The sequence below is a fragment of the Carya illinoinensis genome, chromosome 7, assembly GCF_018687715.1.
Source record: "Carya illinoinensis cultivar Pawnee chromosome 7, C.illinoinensisPawnee_v1, whole genome shotgun sequence".
In the NCBI taxonomy this organism is placed as follows: Eukaryota; Viridiplantae; Streptophyta; class Magnoliopsida; order Fagales; family Juglandaceae; genus Carya; species Carya illinoinensis.
The window spans coordinates 38658229-38680013 of NC_056758.1; the positions used below are offsets into that span (position 1 = coordinate 38658229).

The window sequence follows — 21785 nt, forward strand, 5'->3', positions numbered from 1 at the left end:
ATTGTCACCGCTCACGACGTCAGGGTTGAGATGTGGGGCTGCGTCAGGCTGCTGGTGTTGTATCATCGAGGTTGAGATGTGGGTGGGCAGCAGCGGGCTGCAGGAGAATGGGTGCACGCGGGACACTTTCCAGGAAATGAAGGGAAAGACAGGATTTTTCAAATGTTTTGATGTAGTCATCTACATTGTCTTACAATATAACTTGCTGACAATGTCCATAAGTCATTGGATGCTGGTCTACAGGTCAGAACGGTAATGACCGCTACAAAGCGGTTCTATTTAAATAATTATACTATCATTTTCCTTTATATAAAACTTTCGTTTTTAAAACGGAAATTAGGACACTCCAACTGGTTCTTAATTGCCGTTAAGATTAATCAAGAGATCTGTTTTTTATGTTAAAAATGACACTTCATCTCGTGAGAGCTTTAAGAGAAGCCCCGATTATTACCATTAGGTTGCTTTGCAGAAAACGAATGCACGCAGGCGGGCATCTGCAGATACGTGTTTCTACCATAAAGCGACTTTAAAAAAATGGGCATGGCATATGTGCCGGTGTGTATGCACTTGAAAAAATAAATCTATTTTAAAGCTTCATTATTAAATAATAATGCTAAATACAATTTTAGCATGGACAAGTTTTACATATTCTATTTGAAAAAATGTACGATCCACGTCTTCGAAATTTTTTTATTTTATTTTTTACGTGGATCTCAAACTTATTTATTTATTTTTATTAAGAAATGTGTAAAATCTACACTCTAAAATTATAAATATTATTTATCATTATTAAAATAGCAAATATATTGCTAAAATAGAAGTAACATCAACTAGTATGTAAAAGTGTTTATATTTTAATTTATTTATAATTATATTGGATCTGGTAATAATTAATAGCGTGTTTACACGTTAATTCATAGGCGGTAGAACTCTACTTCAAAACATATATATATATATATATATATATATATATATATATATATATGTAGAGAGAGAGAGAGAGAGAGAGAGAGAGAGAGAGATTTTCAAAACGGGGAGAAATCTTTCTCATATTTGATTAATTACAACCTGACCAAGAAAACACATACATAATTCTATAGGCAAAAAGATAACATACAGCAAAAATTGAGATCCCATTCAAAAACTATAGGGCCAATAATTGCTGTATATGTTTTATAGTTTACGACCACCCTACCACCCCCTCCCTTCTCTCTTTTTCCTCTTCTCGATCCCCGGCTGTCCTTACTGTAACCCTCTCTCATGCTCCACCAAAAGCCGCAAAAATTCCTTAACCTGAAAACATAACGAAATCTATATTAACCTGGCATGCAAAATTCAAAATAATTATGTTTCCATAATGTTAGATATCATATATATATATATCAATTTGAGTGAAAAATCCTACCTCCGATGGTTCTTGCAAAGAATAAGATGCGTTTGTTTCCTTTGCAACTCTAGAGACAAGGATCCCAAATCCTTTTCCGTTATGGCGCAGAACCTAAATTATGGTACGTAACAAAATCGTTAACATCTGTTGACTCCTAATTCAGAGAAATATTGGACAACTAATTATTATTAGGAGGAGATCTAGATGATGATGCTAGCCAGTAAAGAAAATCAGCAAGCTACCTTGAACGCATCCTCATCAGTCTGATCATCTCCAATATAGATCGGCAAAACATCATTAGAATTGGCATATCCTGAGGAAAGACATCATAAAAAGACGATGATTAGAAGTGAAAAATATGACACTTATTTTATTGAGTCAACAAAGGAAGATTCCAGGCTGTTGTGAGCAGAGAAATTGCAGCAACACTTACCTAGTGATTCCAACAAGAATTCTAGGGCTTTGCCCTTGTCCCATTTGACGGTTGGACGGATCTCCAAAACCTGTTTCAAACGACGCATGGGTCAAGCATACTAACAAACTAAATAAAGAACTTTTGACCCATTACTAAAATACACACGAGAATCTTCTAGATATATTGAATTTCCTCTTCTTTCAGATATAGAAACATGTGAAGTAGATAGAAGATCTGGAAGTACCTTCCTCCCTTGTGTCAGTTTAAGTTTTGGATACACACTGATCACCACCCTTACTTGCTTTGCTAATGCAGCCCATCTCTGATCCACAAAAATACAACCGAAAAAACAAAATAAGCTTATATTAGTCTTCCATGTTATATACGAGGAAAAACAATCGAACAAATTAAGAGGTTTCGGTCACCTTTTCATCGACGCAGCGGAAGTGTACGGCTAGGCAAAACTTGTTGTTTTCCACCTTTGCTCCTGGGATAGAACTGATTTCGTTTATCAAGGCTTTGTACACCTGAAAATAAAAAGGTAAGAGAGTTCACTGTCAGTCCCTCGTACATGCATCTTTCCGATATTTGGTTTGACTTTTAGTGCAATTAAAATGGGAAAAAAAAAAAAAAAACCTCATCGATCATGGTTAGAAACTCAGAAGCAGCTTCAAAGATGAGTTCTTGATTTCCCTGAATCATCAGAAGAGTGAAGAAAAAATTCTAAGAACATGCAACAAAACGAAGATCAATTGACGAAGTGTTTGTTATTTTTCCTTTTTTGTACATGCAGCTAGGACTCACTTTGTCGCTTTTTGGATGTTTGGATGGTCCCTTGATATCCATCCCGTGGCTGCCCGCATAGAATAGTTCTTCTAACCTTACAAAATTATAAACCTGCAAATTTGATAACCAAAAAAAAAATATTAAAAAAAAAAAGGAACAAATGTACTGTAGTAGCAATTTTATGGTTCTGGGAATGCACCTTATCCCTGCACCTCCCACTCACTATGGCTGTGGGGAAGTATCTAGCCACATCTCTTACAGCTTCTCTCATCTGCTTTAAAGAAGCATGGAAGAAAAATGTGAATGACAGTCATGTTTACCAAAATCTGAAACCTAAGAGAAGATGCATGAACTTGAGGGAAAACATTATTATAAAATGAGTTTTTGTTATGTATAAGTAAACTCTCGTATTAATCTACGCATCGATATTGATGCCTTTATTTTCAAAATTTAAATTAACAATATTTTTAATAAAATCTACTTTTTAACTAATCACGTTAAATTAATATACATATTAGTATGCAATTGTGTTACAACTAGAGTTTTTGTTATAAAATTGTTGGAAACGAAGTTGGTGCAAGGGATAACGAACCTCCATGGACATGAACGCTTGATCTGGATCTTCGACAATAGGAGAGAGGGTGCCATCATAATCCAGAAACATCACAATCTGCTTTCCCTTGGAAGCTGATATAATCTGCTCGAAATTTTCTAACGCCGATGGATGCCGGAGCTGTTGTTCAAACAGTTAAAATCCGAAGAGATTATTCGTAAATAACACACCATTATTAATGAGAGAAAGTTAAGGAGCATGTAGAAAGAGGCTGACACTTACAATCCAGGAGCTTTTTCCTTCTCTTTCAGGCAGAGAAGGCGTGGATTTGGTTCGGGTAGGCGAGGAGTCTCTCATGGAATCAACCCAGGCATTGACCCTGGCTCCTCCAGTTTCAAGCCTCTTGATGGGTTTCTTTTTGGATATGGCAATGAGCCGGCCATCAAGGGAAGCCAGAGTTTCCGGGATGGGTGAGAACAGTCCTGAATTCGACGCGGCAAGTCTAACCTTTCCGATAGGCGACGTGCAATCAGAAACCACCACATTCTGCTTAGTCATTTTTCCTCTATCCTCAGCCCTGCATAAACGCCAAAACACTGTTATCTTCAGAGCACAATCAGAATATAGAAATCAATGGAAAATCCCATTGAAAAGGTTGGACCAAACCAAATGAAGAGTGCTATGATAAATACCTGGAGGTTTTTAACAGTTTCAGGAAAAACGGAGTAGGGGAGGAAAAGGCTAACAGAGAGAATGGAACAGAGGAAAAACAGAGATACCAATGTGTGAGTTCTTGAGGTGAAACAGAGATCTTATATAGAGTCTAGAGATCGCCTCAATAAGAAAAAGAAATCAATCAAAAAAGTTGAAATCCACACGCGCACTCACGCTCACAAGTCACAACTTAAAGGCTATCTAGTCAATATAGAACTTGTTTTCACGCACTAACCGATGCAGGCCCCCACCCTTCCATTCCGTTGCCACCATGTACTTTTCGACCCATCAATATAATACTAATGATATTTATATATATATAGTTATATTGATATGGATTGTACCAACATCATGCACTTTTTTTTATAAAAAGAGTAATATCTATTATTAAAAATTAATTTTTATTTATATATATCTCATAATTCTTTTTATTTAAAAAAAATAAACAATAATTACACTAATTATTAAATCTAAGATTACTCTTTGATATAAATGGAAGACTCGGGATCACAGTGACACTCACTGGACAGAATATTATCAGTGGCTATTGCCAATATGTTGTACTATGATCCAACCTATGCAATGAGCTTCCATAATTTAGTATACACTTGTCACTAATCCTTAATATCGGACAAAATCATCACTATCGGGATAATAGTTCTACGCATATTTTCATTCAATCTTAACCAATGACAAATTTCCGATTCGTAAAATATTCTGAATCCCACTCGCAATGTCCTTTCTCGTTTTTCTTTTTAATTTTCCTTTTTTTGTCACTCAACGCATTTATTCTTGAAGCAAGGCAAGAGGTGAAAAGGAGATCACTTTTTGTGAGTCCGTCATTTTGAAAACAGAGTGCAGTATGCAATGGGAATAATAAATCTGATACAAGATCCCCCATTCCCCTACTACCCAAACCCAAGTGAATTTTCTGCATTGTTGGGGGGGTAAGATGTTCTGGTGCCGTCATTGAAAAGTAGAATGGGAAATGACTACTTGAACCCCACTCCTACATGTTTGGTAATTAATGTGTTGGGCTTATTCATTTTACCAATTGTCACACATTAACGATTCAATGACGTGTCAATTTAGGTTATACTGTGGTTTTGAAGGTAAAAGGCATCTATTATTCTGCAAGTTTAGGCTATTTTTTCACTGAATTCGGATCCTTAGTCTAAAAGTTCAAGTTTATGGGTACTGTTTCACTTCAACCGGGAAAAAAAATACAACTACTGTTAACCGATTTGCCGTACTTCACTGTCTCTAATACCACTTCTTGAGGAAAAGCAAACGTGTAGAATTGTTTATGGTTTGTAGCTCAACTGCATTATACCAACTGTTTATTTTAGTGACTATCAATATTTAACGTGCAATTAAACTAACCACTCACATTTACGGGCACATAGATATAGAATATCATTGGTAAAGCCGGCATTAGGAAGCAGATCAGTGGCAAAATAATCTATCAGCCATCAAAATGAGGGGGGAAGAGCTAAAATTTGATAGTTCAAAGAAGCCTTAAACATCCATTAGGCTTTTCTTTTTCTTTTCTGGTCCATTTTTGGGTCTAGGTAGATGTTATATGTATGAATAATGTTATATACAGTCACTTTTGCGTATTTTTTACGCACTCTAGTGATGTGATTGACGGCATCAATTTTTTTGAATAAATAATCAATCACATCAATAGAGTGTATAAAAAATATGTTAAAATGACTGTATATAAAATTTTTATATATGTCTATATAGAACGTAGCTAGCTAGCTAGGAAGGTGTTATTGGACAAGAAAAGACTCGTTCACAAGCACGTGATCTTTAGAATTGAGGCCCCATGCATGCAATAAAAGAGTTGGTATGCAGGTAGTAAGCCAATGATAGCAAAATCTTCCCACACCGCCCCTTGTAAAGTTCAGTGAAACTAGCAGCTCCAACCTAACCCTTACAAAGTCTGCAACAAAACCAGGAGCGTTCGCTTAATTTGTCTAATAGCTTTGTCATTAAACTTTCGTGGCTGCATTGTTTACTGAAAAGTCTAGCCTTTTCCTCTTGGCATGCATGTCGAGCTTTTACCATTTATATATTTATATATTAATGCCAGCAAATAGAGTTTAATTGTGTATGCATGATTGAATCAAGTTTATATATAATCACATGAAAATAACAGATCCTCATGACTTACAGGTATCTGTGACAGATTTCGGGATGAAGTGTACGTGTAGGTATACGTGAAATGAATGTTCTGAAATGATTTTATTAATAACAAGGGAGGGAAGGTAATTATTATTTTTTATATATATAGGGCGTGCGAGTTCGAACTTGGTTCTCTTATTTAAAGATCGGCCAATTAAACTTTATGCCATACGGACCAAAGTACTTGCCTTGACATGATGCAGTACTTCATGTTGATTCACTAAATGGCATTAAAGCATTAATAATTATTTACTGATTGATTCACTAAATCAAGCTTTTTGTCGTTGTCCAAGTACTTGCTCGTGTAATATTACAGCTTTTGAACTATATAAATAAATAACGGCGAGTCGACATTGTTGAAATGAATGATTCTGCACATAAAGATGAAGGGCGAATACTTACTGTTTGAAAATTATTAAGAATAGTTTTTTAACTTGTTTTCGTTCATCTTTCTTACGCTTTGCACATGATTATGTTGGGGGAAAAGTGCTTTAGGTGCACGAAGAAAGAATCAAAGATATATAGCCGAAGCTTCCATGCAATTTTTCTTTGAGGAATGACAAAACAACAACTCTTTCAAAATATTTATTTTAATTTTGATTTTAACTTGATGTATTTAAATTTTAAAAATGTATTATTTTATTGAAAAATTATAAATCAATTGTAGTTGGCTTCGTGCATGGAGATTGTTCTTCTCCAAGGGAGGCCTGAGACCACAAGTGACTTAAGACCCACCGAATTAATTGACCGACCAAGTTTTATATGTATATATATATATAACCATCTCTTTCCTTTTGGTCAAAAGAAGATTTTTCTTAGATTGCTCTTTTCAATTCCTACGAATAATTGGTTTACCATATACAGTCGAAACCAGGGGCCTGGGAGATGCATCGATCGAAGCCAATGCCACGTGATAGAGAGGTATTTCAAAGTCGAGTTAGCTAGCTAAAACTTGTCAAAAAAGAGAAGAGTTAGGCTTGCTAGCTAAAAGAAAGATCATAGAACCCAACCCCAGGAAAAGGGATCGAACAACTTTCTATATAGCAGCTAGCGCATCATACACTTTCTTCGCCTCTCTATTATTGGGACAACATATCCTTCTTCATCGTTCTTCGCCCAAGCAAAAAAATTTCGTGAAAAAGGAATCTGACAAGCTACGTACTAGAAGTTGGTTTTGGGTATCGTATTAGGATGGTATTGCATGTTCTCGAAAAGGAAAAAGCCGGGGGTTCTCTTTAAGTAGGTAGATGCATTTGTTAAAAAGTACACTACAGCTTAAAAAAAACTTACATAAAAATAATTTTATAAATTAAATGAGTTTCATGTAGTAATCTGTTAAATTTTCTACATAATAAAAATAATTTTATAATTTGATAAACTATATCAATAATTCAATATGCCACATCAATTTGTTCGATTAATTTTAGGCCGGGCAATATTGCTACATTTACAGAGAATTCACTTTTTTTTTTTTTACTTTTTTTTCAAACATTTTTTAAACTACTTAAATATTTTTTAAAAATAAAAAAAATCACAAATTCATTTAAAAATACTTCATTAATCATTAATTAGTAAAAATAATTAAAAATGAAATAAAATGAAATTCAGCATAAAATTTTGGTGGAAATTTCTAGAAAAATAATGTTTTTCTTACTTTTATTTAATCTATTTGTGATTAGAATATTTTCCTTTATTAAATTGATACTTCCTTTCATCATGTGAGGAAGAATCCGAATAAAGCTTTAAACTTGAAGGGGCCGTGGATTTTCTTATACATCAGCGGCTCCCCTTCCAGTAGAGATACTCGGAAGGCTATCATAGCATCATGAATGTAAATATAAAAAAATAATAAAAATTTAATTAGGGTTTAATGACGGGGGAACATTCTCTTTCTAATACTCCAATCTTAACCAGTTTCAATTTTATATATTTATAAATTAAAAGTATTTATAAAAAATAATTTCAATTTAAATAAATACTTTAAATTTAAAACCATTCTTCGATATAAAATGCAGGCATTGAAACATGGCAAAGCAAAAGCACTTCTTTTTCCATTCACTAATTCTTCTTTAATCTTTTTCCCGCAAATTAAAGCATATTTCTCGGGAAGTATATACTGAAAATGAGCGTACTGGCTAGTTGATCATGGGCCGGTGAAAAGGGTATATGATTCAGATAGCCACGTGTGTTTTCTTTGATCCAGTTAATTACCGCCTGAATTTTTATTTATTTATTTATTTATTTTCTCACTTTGTCGGCTGATTCTTGCACTTTTTGAAGGTTAATGGCTGATTTTGTGTGGTACGGTCAAATATTCTGTAAATTTCTATGAACCGAAAAGTAATAAATTCACCAATTAATATCTAGATGTCAATAATTACGTAATCAAGTGAGGCAACTTTAGCATATTCATGGAAAAAATAAAAGTGCATTTGATCAGAAAACACATGAGTCGTTTAATTATTCTGATTTCAACATGAGATCCTAGCCTTCAGTTTCTTCTTTTCGGTGATCCCCATCGACTGTTTCCACCCTTTCACACCATAAATGATCCCATAATTAAGCTACATTACTTTGAATGGTACATAGGTTTTGGCAATTCGTATTGCTTTTAATTAATTCTAAAGTTGCCAAAATGCATGAACCTTTATATATATATATATATATATATGGTCAAATTTAGCATCTAATCTACCTCCATTATTAATGTCTGTCGTAAAGAATTAACCTCCATGTGGAGAAGAATCTGGGATATCTACCAAACTCATAAAGGCCTGCATGGAGGGGGGAGGCTGGACGATAAATTAAGAATAAATTCTATATGGAACGACTTTATATAGCTTAATTAATGGAATATAGTCATAGAACTCATAGGATACAAATAATCTATTTTTAAAAGAATATTCTCTCTCTTGTTTTCAAAAGGATCACGCAAACCACTAAATGTGGTAGACTAGTTGATACGACCTGGTATTTCATAATTTTCGAGCTCACAAGTTCGAGTTAAGACATTATAATTTGAAATCACTTGTAGTAGTTTAGACTGACCTTTGGGTTATAGGATGAGTTTTAAATTAGTTAGATATATTGTGGGTGTTGTAATAACAGGCTGCTGATCAATTGATGCGATTTTTGTATTTTTTTTCTTTCTTTTTTTCGCATCATGAAGAGTCGCATACCATCAGCCAATCTTATTCAATTTGATTAAACTTTGAGTTAGCTTTGCACTTATGGCAGTATTAAAACAAATAAATAAGATCTTATAAGATATTTCTTTGGCGAATATTTGTAGAGTCCTTTAATAATATTTTTGTAGTCTATTGACGTTTGTCCCGATTATTCTGAGAGAAATATTTAGGAATTGAATCTCCGTACTTCTAACCATCTTTTTTAATAATAATAATAATGATACTAATAGTACTAATAATAATAATATAAAAGTATTCAAATAAGGATATATACGTGTATTAAAGTATGATAAGCTTCTAGAATTAAGCACTACATATCAATTAAGGTTTCGATTGTTGAATTAAAATTCCCCACGTAGCCGCTACTTTCTACATCGCCAACTTTCCAATGAATCATTAACAGAAGACCAAGCAAGTACTAATGTCCCCCTTAGTGCTATTAGCCCCTTAAGCTATTGAGTAAAGATCATATAGTAAACCTGAAAAAAAGCCCCCGCTCACTCCAAATCAAAGTATATATATTAATTTCGTACAAAATTATTATACATATATACTTATAATTAATGTTTTCACAAAACTTTTTGAGATGTGATATGGCATGTTGCCATGGCAATGATTCATCAAGGACCCTCAAAATTATGCGAGAGTGCTAAGCCCACTCTCATGGCCACCACCCGGCCGGCCCCCACCAGCCTCAAATTCTGTATATATCCCACACCGCCACCTTCTAATATTAAGCTGGATATCCAGCCCCTTTCTCTGTTTCTTTTTCAAGATCTTGTTCTTAATTTTTTTAATTTTTTTTAATTTTTTTCGTGGAGTACTTGGCAAATATTGAGAACTTACAGTAGTCACACAGATCAGGTCGATGATCAAAAGTGGATTGTTGTTGTTGTGTGCTTTGGCGCATCTGTTGGTAGGCCCTAGAATATTGTGGCACGCATTGTTTACTGTTAACTTGGTATCTTGTACTGATTTTGGGTTATTCGAGCTTAGCCTTATTCGAGTCATAATTATGAACATAGTAGATATAATCATTCTCATCTTATAATCAATCAGTATTTCTTATTCGAATCATCAGTGTTCAAATTAATTTTCGGCAGCCCTATCCTTCTTAATGGGACGATATGGGGAATAATTAATTTCAACAATTTATCAGGATAAATAAACAAAAAACAGATAAAAGTTGATAATCAATCCAAGAGGATCAATACCCATGCATACCAATACGAAACAAAGCAAATCTAAGAGATCACTAATTGCATGTTTGGTATTGTAGTGAGAAATATAACTTATAGTTTTAGAACTTATAACTTATAGTTTAAGGAATAAATTTTATTATTAAAAAGTTATTTACGGTTTGATAATTATATGTTTAAAATACTTTCAAATATGTTACATTTGTTTGAAAATAAATGAAAAAAGTGATTTCTGATATAAAAATGACAATCATTTAATTTTTTAAAGATTATGACTATATTTTTAAAAGTTTAAAAATTGTAATTATTTAAAAATTATATGGATATTTTTATTCATTGACAATCTTTTAAAGGTTTAAACTACATTATAAATTATCTGTAAAAGTACGTTTGAGAAAAAATATCATTTTTTTTCAAATGTACTTTTTAATTTATTTGAATTAAGATGTACTTTAATAGGTAACACTCTTACAATTTAATTTTTTTAATAAAAATTTTTTAAGACTATTTAATAACTTTTTAAGACTTCTAGCATAATCCCAAATAGGCTCTAAACTATATTAGAAAACAAAAATTTGAATTGTCACATTTTTAAAATTACAACAACAAAAAAAGCAAAATTAGAGAGAGAGAGAGAGAGAGAGAGAGAGAGAGAGAGAGAGAGAGAGTGAGGGTGAGAGAGAATAAGAGAAAAAGGGTATAGTCGGCCATTGCTTACCTCCCTTGTAAAAAAAAAAAAAAAAAAAAAAGGTAGAGTTGGCCATTGTTCTCCACACCGCCCTTGGATATATTTTGATATGATATTATATGTGTGAGCCCTAAGCACAAGGCTTATACGCAAAGAAGATCTTCCCGACAAAGGGTGGAATACTTAAATTAAGGAAGATTATGCAAATAAAAAAATAGAACCCTCAACTATTAAAAAAAATGTAATATTGGGATGTATTATTAAAAAATTATTATTTTTATATAAATATCTTATTTATTTACCCTTTTTAAAAAAAAATTATATAATTCATACATGCTCCACAACTATAAATATCATTTCTATTTCTATAATAATTTTGCTCATCTTACGAATTAGTCAGGAACATATGAGCAACCTCAAAAAGCAAGTATAGTTGGGTGCGTGCGACATCGACGTTGGTAGGCGTAGCATGCAAGCCCACGTTGAACGGCTTTCTGTCAGGACAAGTTGATGGGCCACGTACGTTACAATCATTAATCCACGAGTCCACTAATTTCTGTGGATACAGATCCTTCCTAAATGATTGGATCCAAGCCCATTTCTAGAAGATGGTGTTATTTTTAATTCCTTTTTTTTTTTTTTTTCCTTTTCTTCCCATTAAAAAAGTTAAACTAAGAAAATCCACGCATAAGAAAAAAAGTGATAAAACTTAAATATCATTTTTTTCTGCATAAGTTAATAAGAGGGGACAATAATACAAGTAAAATATATAAGTAAATGAAGAAAATAATTTTATTTTTCTTTCACTGTCAAGGCATCCTCCAATTATAAAATAAATAATTAATGTAATGACTCAATTATATATAACGTTTTGAAAACTCAGACTTGATATTGAGTACGTATATGCAAGCTCTATATGCATGCATGCATGCCAAGCCTTCTCAATCCTTCATTGATCGATTGGGCATTAATGCACAGCTTGCTCTCCCTTTATTTCCTCAACCCCCTCTCCCCCTCCTTTTAATTTCCATAGGTAACGAGCATCGATCACCTTCACATGATCATGATCTGCCGTCATCGGATAACGGAGCCAATTATCGGCACAACCTCAACGCCTGATTAATATGACCCCCGAGAATGACCTTAAGCCCCCCACAACAACACGAACAGGCCGTGTTGTTCTTTCTGCTTGAGTTTTTGTATCTAGTTTGTCCTCATCTTTGTCCTTTGTTCTTGACTTCACAGCTGGCATGCATCTTCTCTGTCTCGATCAAGCTTGATGATCCTGAGTTCTACGTTGAACGTGTGTTGTGAAGACCCCTGCGTTCACATTCAGCTCGTAATCAGCTGCATGCATTCTTCCCATGCAAAGTACGACATCACGTTAATTAAGAGCCAATTATCATAATAGCACAATCGAATGAAGGCATGCATTAATTCTCGCTGTACCTAGCTAGGGAAAATACCCACATTTCTATCAATACTATACATATATAAGAATTGCATGCGTTAGTGGAAGCATTGCGATGTGGGTGCGGTAAGCGGTTACCTGCTGCTTTTACCCTATTAAAATTAAAAAAATACTTCAGGTATGCCTGTATATATATATAATGGGCGATATAGTCGCATAGAATTAAATTAGAGCATTAGGTACATTTAATTATTGGGAGATGATCATGTTTGATATCCTCCAACGTCGTTAAAGTAGCAGATAATTAATATCAATCGCACATGTGTACGTATCAATAGATTATATATATATATATATATGTTTCAAGTTTCAAGACTTACCAGCACAGATTTCGACCTAATTAGTTCCGAAAATCAAGGGTTTGGTAAAGTTTCACCGCAATGATATACATTATCTAGATGCAACTCGCTGGGTTGTGGGACATTGTTATTGATGCTATGGATATATCAACATTAATAGGTGTCACTTCTTTTCTTTCTTTTTTCGTCTTTTCTTTTTCGCTGGTTTTGTTTTCTACGTTATTCTGATCAGTCGTGGCTCATTGCGAGCAAAAGATGTTCAACTGGTAATTAATATATTATCGATGAATTGCCTCAAAAAGGCCCACTTTAGAGGATATATATCTAATTTTTTATTTTCACACTTCTAAGTTATCAATGATTTCAACGAGATCTCGTGTGAAGTGTGGAGAGAGTGAAATTTAGAGTTTACAGTCCTCAGGAAGGTGCCCTTTTCCACCGATCATTGGAGCTTGAAGAATAGTTTATTTTTCTTTCAGGCACCAATGATGGATTGAATCAAGTGGAACCTTTCTTTACACGTCTAAAGGAAGCAGGAGTTTTCCATGGATTTGAAGCATGTTCGATGTTCCCATTAAAAATCCCTTGTCTACTTCAATCCAAGCGCTTTAAGTGGATTCCAACTCCTTCACAACCATGGATTCCTCTTCACCTAGTAGTGGGTTTCCCTTTCATCACCTAACCCTCTGAAATTACTCATTTATCTTGAAAATTGGTACCTTCAAAAAGCAACTTGATTTTTTTTAGTCTTTGGAAGTGGGCTCTCTCGAATCTAGGTGCCCCAATGGTGTATAACACTGTATCGATCCGTTTTGGGAGTAATGGTACTCTTACTCTCTCTCTCTCTCTCTGATCAGTAGCTAGCTAGCTAGTCTTGTTCTCATTCATTTAGGGGCCATCTTAAACTTGTGGGCCTTTTGTTTATACTTAAAAAGAATATAATATTATCATATCGCCTAATCAGTTGATCATTTGCTTGTTAGTTCAAAAGCATAGGCGCTTTGTTATAGTTCTCTTAGTGCTGATCGAAAAGATCGAGCCCGGAAATGATTGAGAGTTGTTGCGCGTGAGATATAACTCTTCTTTTGGTGAATGGACGTTAGTGTCTTTTTTGTTTGTGGGAAGCTGGGAATGTAATTCGACTAGCATACATTTCAGCAGCCTGTTATTGGAACATCCACTGTCAATAGGGTATTTTGTTTGGTTATTGGGATGAGATAAAAAATATATATAAATGGTAGTGAAATAGATTGTAAAAAGTAGTGAAATAGTTTGAATTAAGATGTTTGATGAGATTTTAAAAAATATGAAAGAAAAAGTTGAATAAAAATATTATAAAATTAAAATATTATAAATTTTTAATACTCAAATCTCAATTATTTTTTATGTTTTGTTTTGAAATTTTTTTAAAAAAATTATTGATTAGATAAAAATGATAAAGATATTATAAGATTAAAAAATATATTTAAATGATATTTAGATATTGACATCGATGAGATAATAGCATGTCAATATCCGCACGGGGCCTTAATAAATTAGGTAACTAGGACAATTTATGTTCTTGTACCCTATATGGGTCCCATATCTCTCTCTGATCAGTCTCTATCTCTATATATGGGTGCTGCTAGGGTGTTCGAATCCTGTGACCCCAAGTGTGCTGATCGGTGTATTTGTTATTTTTTTAAAATATTTATATTTTTAATATATATATTATATTTAAAGCATTATTCCCCTCTCTATATTATATATATATATAATTACTAACACATGAAGCTAATTATAAATTTTTTGTAGCGCGTGGCTTTGTACCGATTCCTGCCCGAGACTAAGGGAGAAGGCACATGCTGCGTAATATGTTTGGAAGGAGCGAGAAGGATATGGGACTAAGAGTTGAAAGAGTTCATGCGTGCTAGAGATAAAATTAAATCAAACACAAATCAAGAATATGGTAAGGATAGTACATAATCAAATCAAATTATTGATTTGAGTTTGATTTGATTAATTTATCTGTAACAATTGATCATGAGTCCATACAATGAGTTTAATTAAATAAATATTGACTCAAATCTCCTCATCACGCCGGTTTTCAGAACTTCTTATCAACAATTATTTGAGTGGGAATCCCTGCCATATACAATGGGCTGTACGTTGGCTAGGGTGGAAATTATTGTGAATAAGATGCTTAGGCCGGCATGCGAATAATCTATCAATTGCACGTGATTATCTACAATTTATCAGCATGAAGGTGTCAACATTCGGTGATGTATGAGTATGCGTAGTAAAATATTTATATGATATAATTTAATTTAAAAAATAAATTTTAAAATTTAAAATTTAAATTTTAAAATAAAATTTTATAATTTAAGTGATGTGAATGGTATACTCTACACGCCGATCTGAAAATATAATAACTCATTAATCAAAACTCTTCTCTTAGGTATTTATAACCTCCAAAAGGCCTAATATATATATACACACACATACATATAATGTATTCAAATGATCAATATATTATAGATCGCGCGCATAAGGCATACAATGAATCCAAGATACTAATTAATTATGATGATTACAGAGACGACTCCATCCAATTACGTAAATATTTAAATCAGCAGCCAGCTTGCCATAAAATTGTACCATCTTATCAAAATAAGTATTGCACGTACGTACGTACTTGAATATATATATATATATATATATAGATCATCATGTGTTTAATTCGGTCGGCAATAAGACATCAGCGTACATATATACAAGGCATGCAGATATACTCGTCAAAAGTAGGCAAGATGTCATGTACATGCATTAATTGCAATATATAGAGTCTGCTTTCCCACTTGGTTTGTACGCCAAGTCTTGCTAAATTTATGTACGTAGGTAATAATTATGTTTTGGGGTCTCAGAAACATGTACGTAGTCGTTAGTACTAAAGAATGCATGCATACCTCAAGGGCGTGCATCGCTTTGGCAATCGAGTGTCACGTGATTAAATATTTGTAGCATTCGGTCGGGAAGATAATAACATTATTAATTAATCAACGTCTCACCGTGCAGTACCTTAATTAATTCAAATGGACAAGTTCCTCGGTTTCTAGAACTTAAAATTTTTTTTAAAAAAAAAAAAACTTTGATAAGAGAGAATATACGTACGTAGTTTAGTGAGTGCCATTCCGTCCCATGCTCTGATTAAGGCCCTTTACAACTGTTAGAGATGCCCTCCATTATTGAGATTTTAACCTTGTACAGATCAAAGAACAAGGTGGCCTGCGAAACGTACACTCAGTCCAAGAATGCACTTTTTCCCTTTTATATATGCAATTATATATATATATATATATATAGAACCAAGCTGTTCGAGAATTCACATAATTCTATTCGTTGACTGCGAAATAGTCTGAGCCACTTTCGTAGTTAATTGCTAAATAGCTGTAAAAACCAACTAAGAAAATATGTAAGGGGCCAATTATATAGACTAGTACTTGACCTGGGAATGCACAAAAAAATGATAATGGGGTCCTGATCAGTAATGCATGCACATGATCATGATGAACTTAATAATTTCAGGCGAGTTTTTATATAGTACTACTACTCCACTACTCGTATATATGGGAAGGATCCCGTTTGCAGATAGTGACCTGGTTTTGTTCCCCCAAAATGAAATAGACAAATACCATTGATTGAATCAGAAAGAAACGGAATATATATAGTATTTCTTCCTTCCCCAATACCCTCCATGGTTTGGGGAATGGGATATATGGGACCATGCATGGGCCTCTCTCCAAGTACTGTCTATATCATTTGCTTATGCATGAGTCATTAGTCATCATGTATTCAAAACTAAAAGCAACTTACTAAAACTGTACATAATGTTAAACTAAAAAAAAATATTGTCTTCCACCTAATTAATTGACTTTTAGTATTATTTTCATGGGTATATAGAATTACATTTCTAGTAACTTTTTTAAGTGGTTAACTGGTGACCCCATTTAAAATGCATCAATTAAGGACTGTAATTAAGTATGATAAAGCTGGTAGTATATATAATTAATTCTGCTTGAAAAATGATCATAAGCACACAACTGATCATATTTTATAATATTTATTTTACAACGTACTGATCTATTACAAATGAGGTTACCATTTTGAAACATATATATATGCAATATTGTTGAAATTAACATGATGTAAATATATTTTACAGTAATTAATTCATATATTCATAGCGCAAAAATAATGGACGGACGTTGATCGAAAGCTAACGCGCGTACTATATATATATGGATGATATATAACAAGTTATTAACAAAATTCGTACTGGCCGGGTAAAAATTATAAGCTGCTATTGGATGCATATATATAAGTATATTATATATATAAATGTCGTTTTATTGGTTATTGTTTATGATCAGCTCTTAAATTAAATAACACTTTGTACGTCCCTCTGAAGGGGAAAACAATTATTGATGGGTATGGTACGTATAATACTGCCCTTTAAATGATCAAGAAATTAAGCTTTTAACATAAGAAACCATGTTTATAATTACCTTCTTCTCAAGAATTAGTTGCTTTAATTATTGCAGAAGATTCTGAATCGCATGGCGTGTGTTAAATATTAGCTAGCCGATCATCACAAGTTGCAACATATTCTTTAATTTGAGACCTTCGGTAGCCAGATCTACGGCGTCGATAGGTTTGTACGAGTACGCGATCCCATACATGCACGTACGTACGTAGGCAGGAAATTAAATGGGCATGGCGCCATATTAATTTGCCGGTGCATGTTGTATATATATCATGTATGAGAGAGAGAGAGAGAGAGAGAGAGAGAGAGAGAGAGAGAGAGAGAATTTGAACAATTTCCTTAATTACGAAAGATTCTTTTTCCTATTGTGATCATGAGTCTCTAAACAGGAAAATACGTACATTTGCAATTTTTTTCTCAAGATTTATAAAAGGCTTACATGATAAACATATACTGCAGTACTGCATGCAGGTAGCTAGCGAAAATTAATCCCACCCCAAAAATTATGCGATCAATAATTATAATTAATTAATTTACATATGTGCACGACCTATATATTGTCCACCTTGCAGCGACGACAGTCTTTTCCACTCCACCACCAATTGCCGCAAAAATTCCTTGACCTGCAAAAGCAACGAAATTTATATATATATATATATATATATATATATGATTAAGCTTATAACATGCAAAATACAAACTGATTAATTAATCTTTAACTTAATCTTATTAAGTTTTAAATAACAATTTATAATGTCGATCAAACACATGAAACTTATAAATTTATCTTAATAATTTGGATATATATATAAACAATTAATTATAAATGATTAATGTTCGCTTGCAGTACCTCAGATGGCTCTTGCAAGGAATAAGCTGCATTTGTTTTCTTTGCAACTTTAGAAACAAGGATCCCAAACCCTTGACCTCTATCACGCAAAACCTAATTAGCATGCAATGTAAACAAAATAATCGGTTAGCATCCTAGCTAGCTTGCATATTATATAATAAAAGAAAATAATAGACTGATCTTCAGAGAAGATCTTCATCGATCGTCGATCGATGTGGTAAATTAATTAGAAGATTAGATAGAAATATACCTTAAATGCATCCTCGTCTGTTTGATCATCTCCAATATAGACCGGCAAAATGTCATTAGAATTTGCATATCCTAATTAAAGAGAGGCATTGACCACAACAATTAGAAATATTAATTGGACAATAAACCAGCTTAATTTATTATATATTTTGGGTAGGTTTTTTATATATAAATACACACGTCGTACTTAACCCTAACTTTATTTTCAAATGCGCCATGCACCAAGCTTATGAAAACACAACATGATTACCATGAAAAGAAATAATATTATCCAACAAGCACTTGTTTATTTATTTATCTATTTGCATATATATATAAATGATCTTCTCGTTTGCAAGAACTTTGTTTTGATATCAGGATTTTTTTTTCTTTTTATTTTATAGAGAAATTAGTCATTTCATTTTGCTCCAAATTAAGTACTTAAAGATGCAAATTCATGACAGAATCGAAATCTAAATCATGTACTTCCAGTCATTTAAAATTCGACGATAGTGTGTATATATATTAATTATATAATGCCGCCCATTATATATAATTAATCAAATACATCGTGAGAAATAGAAAGAATTATAATCGTTTGCTTTTTGTAATGAATTCCAGCCTATTGCTCAAAGAAGTTGCTTCCACACTCACCCAATGACTCCAGCAAGAATTCAAGGGCTTTTCCCTTGTCCCATTTGATGGTTGGACGGATCTCAAATACCTGTTTTAAACAACGTACATATGTTGTCATGCTTATAAACATGCTATTGAAAACTTTGAACGTTACAAAAATTCACAGAATGTTTTTTGCGTAGATCATCATCTTCTCTTTCCTTTTGAAATAGAAACATCATGATCAGGATTCAGAAGTACTAGCTAGCTACATAAAGAAACGAGCGGTACGTACCTTCCTCCCTTGAGTCAATTTAAGTTGTGGATACGCACTGAGCACCTCCTTAACTTGCTCTGCTAATGCCGCCCATCTCTGTCAAACACACACACAAACTCATATTAGTCTTCTATTATAGATAGGTGGGGGGGAATTGAACAAATACTAAAAGATTTTCGGCTGTACCTTTTCTTCGACACAGCGGAAGTGTACGGATAGGCAAAACTTATTGTTTTCCACCTTTGCTCCTGGGATGGAACTTGTTTTATTTACCAAGACTTTGTACACCTGAAAAACATACAGTACTTTTAGTCCTTCATATATCTTTTTTTATGTGTGGTCTTTTAGTACTCATGATCAGGAAAGATCGGAGAAGTAAAAGGCAATAAACCTCGTTAATCATGGGTAGAAACTCGGTTCCAGCTTGGAAGATCACTGTCTTATTTCCCTGAATCATCTAAAAGTTAGGGCAAAAAATTAGAAACAACGAATAGAGCAAGGAAAAAAGGAACATGTTTTTCTTTTCTTTTAAATTTTTTATGGTAGACTGGTACACTAGAATACAACTCACTCTGTGGCATTTTGAGTGTTTGGATGGTGCCTTTATGTCCATCCCATGGCTACCCGCATAGTAAAGTTCTGCTAATCTTACAAAACTATAAACCTGGAAATTTGATTAACGGGAAACAAAATCGAAAACGTCATATATCAAGAAGTTTCACAGATAAAATGATCGCCTAGAAAACTAGGGCAATTTTGTAGTTCGCGAAAATGCACCTTATCCCTGCATCTCCCGGTCACTATGGCTGTGGGAAAGTATCTAGCAACATCCTTTACAACTTCTCTCATCTGCTTGAAGGAAAAATCGAAGAACACGTGAACGAAATTAATTAAGTTTACCAAATCTGGAACAATGACAAAATGTAGATTAAAAAAAAAAAAAAAAAAACTTTAGAAGACATCGGAAATGATTTACTGGAACAGAGAACAAACCTCTCTCGACATGAATGCTCGATCTGGATCTTGGACAATCGGAGAAAGCGTACCATCGTAATCCAAAAACATAACAATCTGCTTCCCCCTGGAAGCTGATATTATCTGCTCCAGGTTATGTAACGCTGATGGATGATGGAGCTGTGCCCGAAGATTGAAGGAAAAAAACATATTGCCTACCAACGTTAGAAACTTGTATGAAAATGAATCGCGCACCATTACCACTAGCGACAGAAATATACAGTCTGGAGAAAGCTTGACACTTACAATCCAAGAACTTCGCTCTTCTGTTTCAGGCAGAGAAGCTGTAGATTTGATTCGTGTAGGCGAAGAAGCTCTCATGGAATCAACCCAGGCACTGACCCGGGCTCCTCCTCCAGTTTCAAGACTCTTCAAGAGCTTCTTTTGGGGCATGGAAATATGCCCACCAAGAGCAGCCAGCGTTTCCGGAATCGCTGGTGAGAGCAATGATGTCTTCCACCCGCCCAATCCAACCATGCCAATACGCGACGTGCAATCAGAAACCAACACATTCTGTTTAGTCATTTTCTCTATATTCAACCCTGCATAAACACCGGAAAAAATACGATCAACTTCCGGTAGATATAGACTACTGCAAGAAGATGGAAATGGAAGGAAAATCCAATTGAAAAGGTTTGAGAAAACCCATTGAAGGGTAATATGATACCTCAAGGTTTTCGAGAAGCTTAAGGAATAACAGATTAGGGAGGTTAACAGCGAGAATGAAACAGAGAAAAAACAGAGATGCCAATGTGTGAGTTCTTGAGCGGAAACAGAGGTCTTATAGAAACCTCGAAAGCCTAAAAGGAGGAGAAAGGAAATATTTCTTTTTAAAAAAAAAAAAAGTTGAAATCCACACGCGCGGTCTCTCTCACATGTCACGAATGAGGCTGTCTAGTCAATATAGAACTGGGTTTCACGGCACTAAACGACTAAGACAACCACCCCTTTTTTCGGCCCCTGTACTTCGAGACCACAGTGCCAAATGGAAAAATATAGTTACAAATACAATTATATATTAATCTGTATATTAATATGATGTGATTGGTTAAAAAGTAAATTTTATTAAAAACAATGTTAATTTAAATTTTAAGTATGAATAAATTAATATTAGTACACAGATTAGTGCGCAACTGTGTTTGTATATAACAAATCTCGCACTAAATAAGAGAGTAGGGACCAGATCTAGCGATCCTCAACACCGCCATGTATTATTTGGCACCTGTTCTTAATATGTTTTATACTCAACCACCCTGTTGTACAAACTTTCATAATTTCAATGACATTGTTGCTAATAATTTGTTTCACCAAACAAAATAATCACTGTCATCCCAATAGTATTATATTCTCTGTAGTCATATGCATTATGCAGGTGAGACTTTGATATAC

General features: G+C 33.8%; 2 protein-coding genes across 4 annotated transcripts; both read right to left on the reverse strand.

Annotated features, from left to right (window-relative positions):
• Positions 1 to 1022: 1022 nt before the first annotated feature.
• On the reverse strand, positions 1023 to 4040 carry LOC122316709 (probable trehalose-phosphate phosphatase D). 2 transcript variants are annotated; one of them, XM_043133440.1, is made up of 13 exons: positions 3834 to 4040; positions 3424 to 3718; positions 3181 to 3321; positions 2788 to 2859; positions 2607 to 2699; positions 2439 to 2495; positions 2228 to 2329; positions 2047 to 2124; positions 1821 to 1890; positions 1630 to 1700; positions 1406 to 1498; positions 1251 to 1293; positions 1023 to 1184 (listed from the first exon to the last, which is right to left on the reverse strand). In XM_043133440.1, the coding sequence occupies exons 2-13, from the start codon at positions 3697 to 3699 to the stop codon at positions 1174 to 1176; spliced, it is 1107 nt and encodes a 368-aa protein (XP_042989374.1). In that variant the 5' UTR covers positions 3700 to 3718; positions 3834 to 4040; the 3' UTR covers positions 1023 to 1173. The 2 variants fall into 2 exon arrangements, with proteins under 2 accessions (XP_042989374.1, XP_042989375.1); XM_043133441.1 differs by having other exon boundaries at positions 1023 to 1293; positions 3834 to 4039.
• Positions 4041 to 17751: 13711 nt separating this feature from the next.
• Positions 17752 to 21226, reverse strand: LOC122315114 (probable trehalose-phosphate phosphatase D). Of its 2 annotated transcripts, none has more exons than XM_043130883.1 (12): positions 21064 to 21226; positions 20643 to 20938; positions 20376 to 20516; positions 20160 to 20231; positions 19954 to 20046; positions 19774 to 19830; positions 19569 to 19670; positions 19401 to 19478; positions 19145 to 19214; positions 18513 to 18583; positions 18263 to 18355; positions 17752 to 18035 (listed from the first exon to the last, which is right to left on the reverse strand). In XM_043130883.1, the coding sequence occupies exons 2-12, from the start codon at positions 20919 to 20921 to the stop codon at positions 17946 to 17948; spliced, it is 1146 nt and encodes a 381-aa protein (XP_042986817.1). In that variant the 5' UTR covers positions 20922 to 20938; positions 21064 to 21226; the 3' UTR covers positions 17752 to 17945. The 2 variants fall into 2 exon arrangements, with proteins under 2 accessions (XP_042986817.1, XP_042986816.1); XM_043130882.1 differs by having other exon boundaries at positions 19774 to 19839; positions 21064 to 21225.
• Positions 21227 to 21785: the final 559 nt, after the last annotated feature.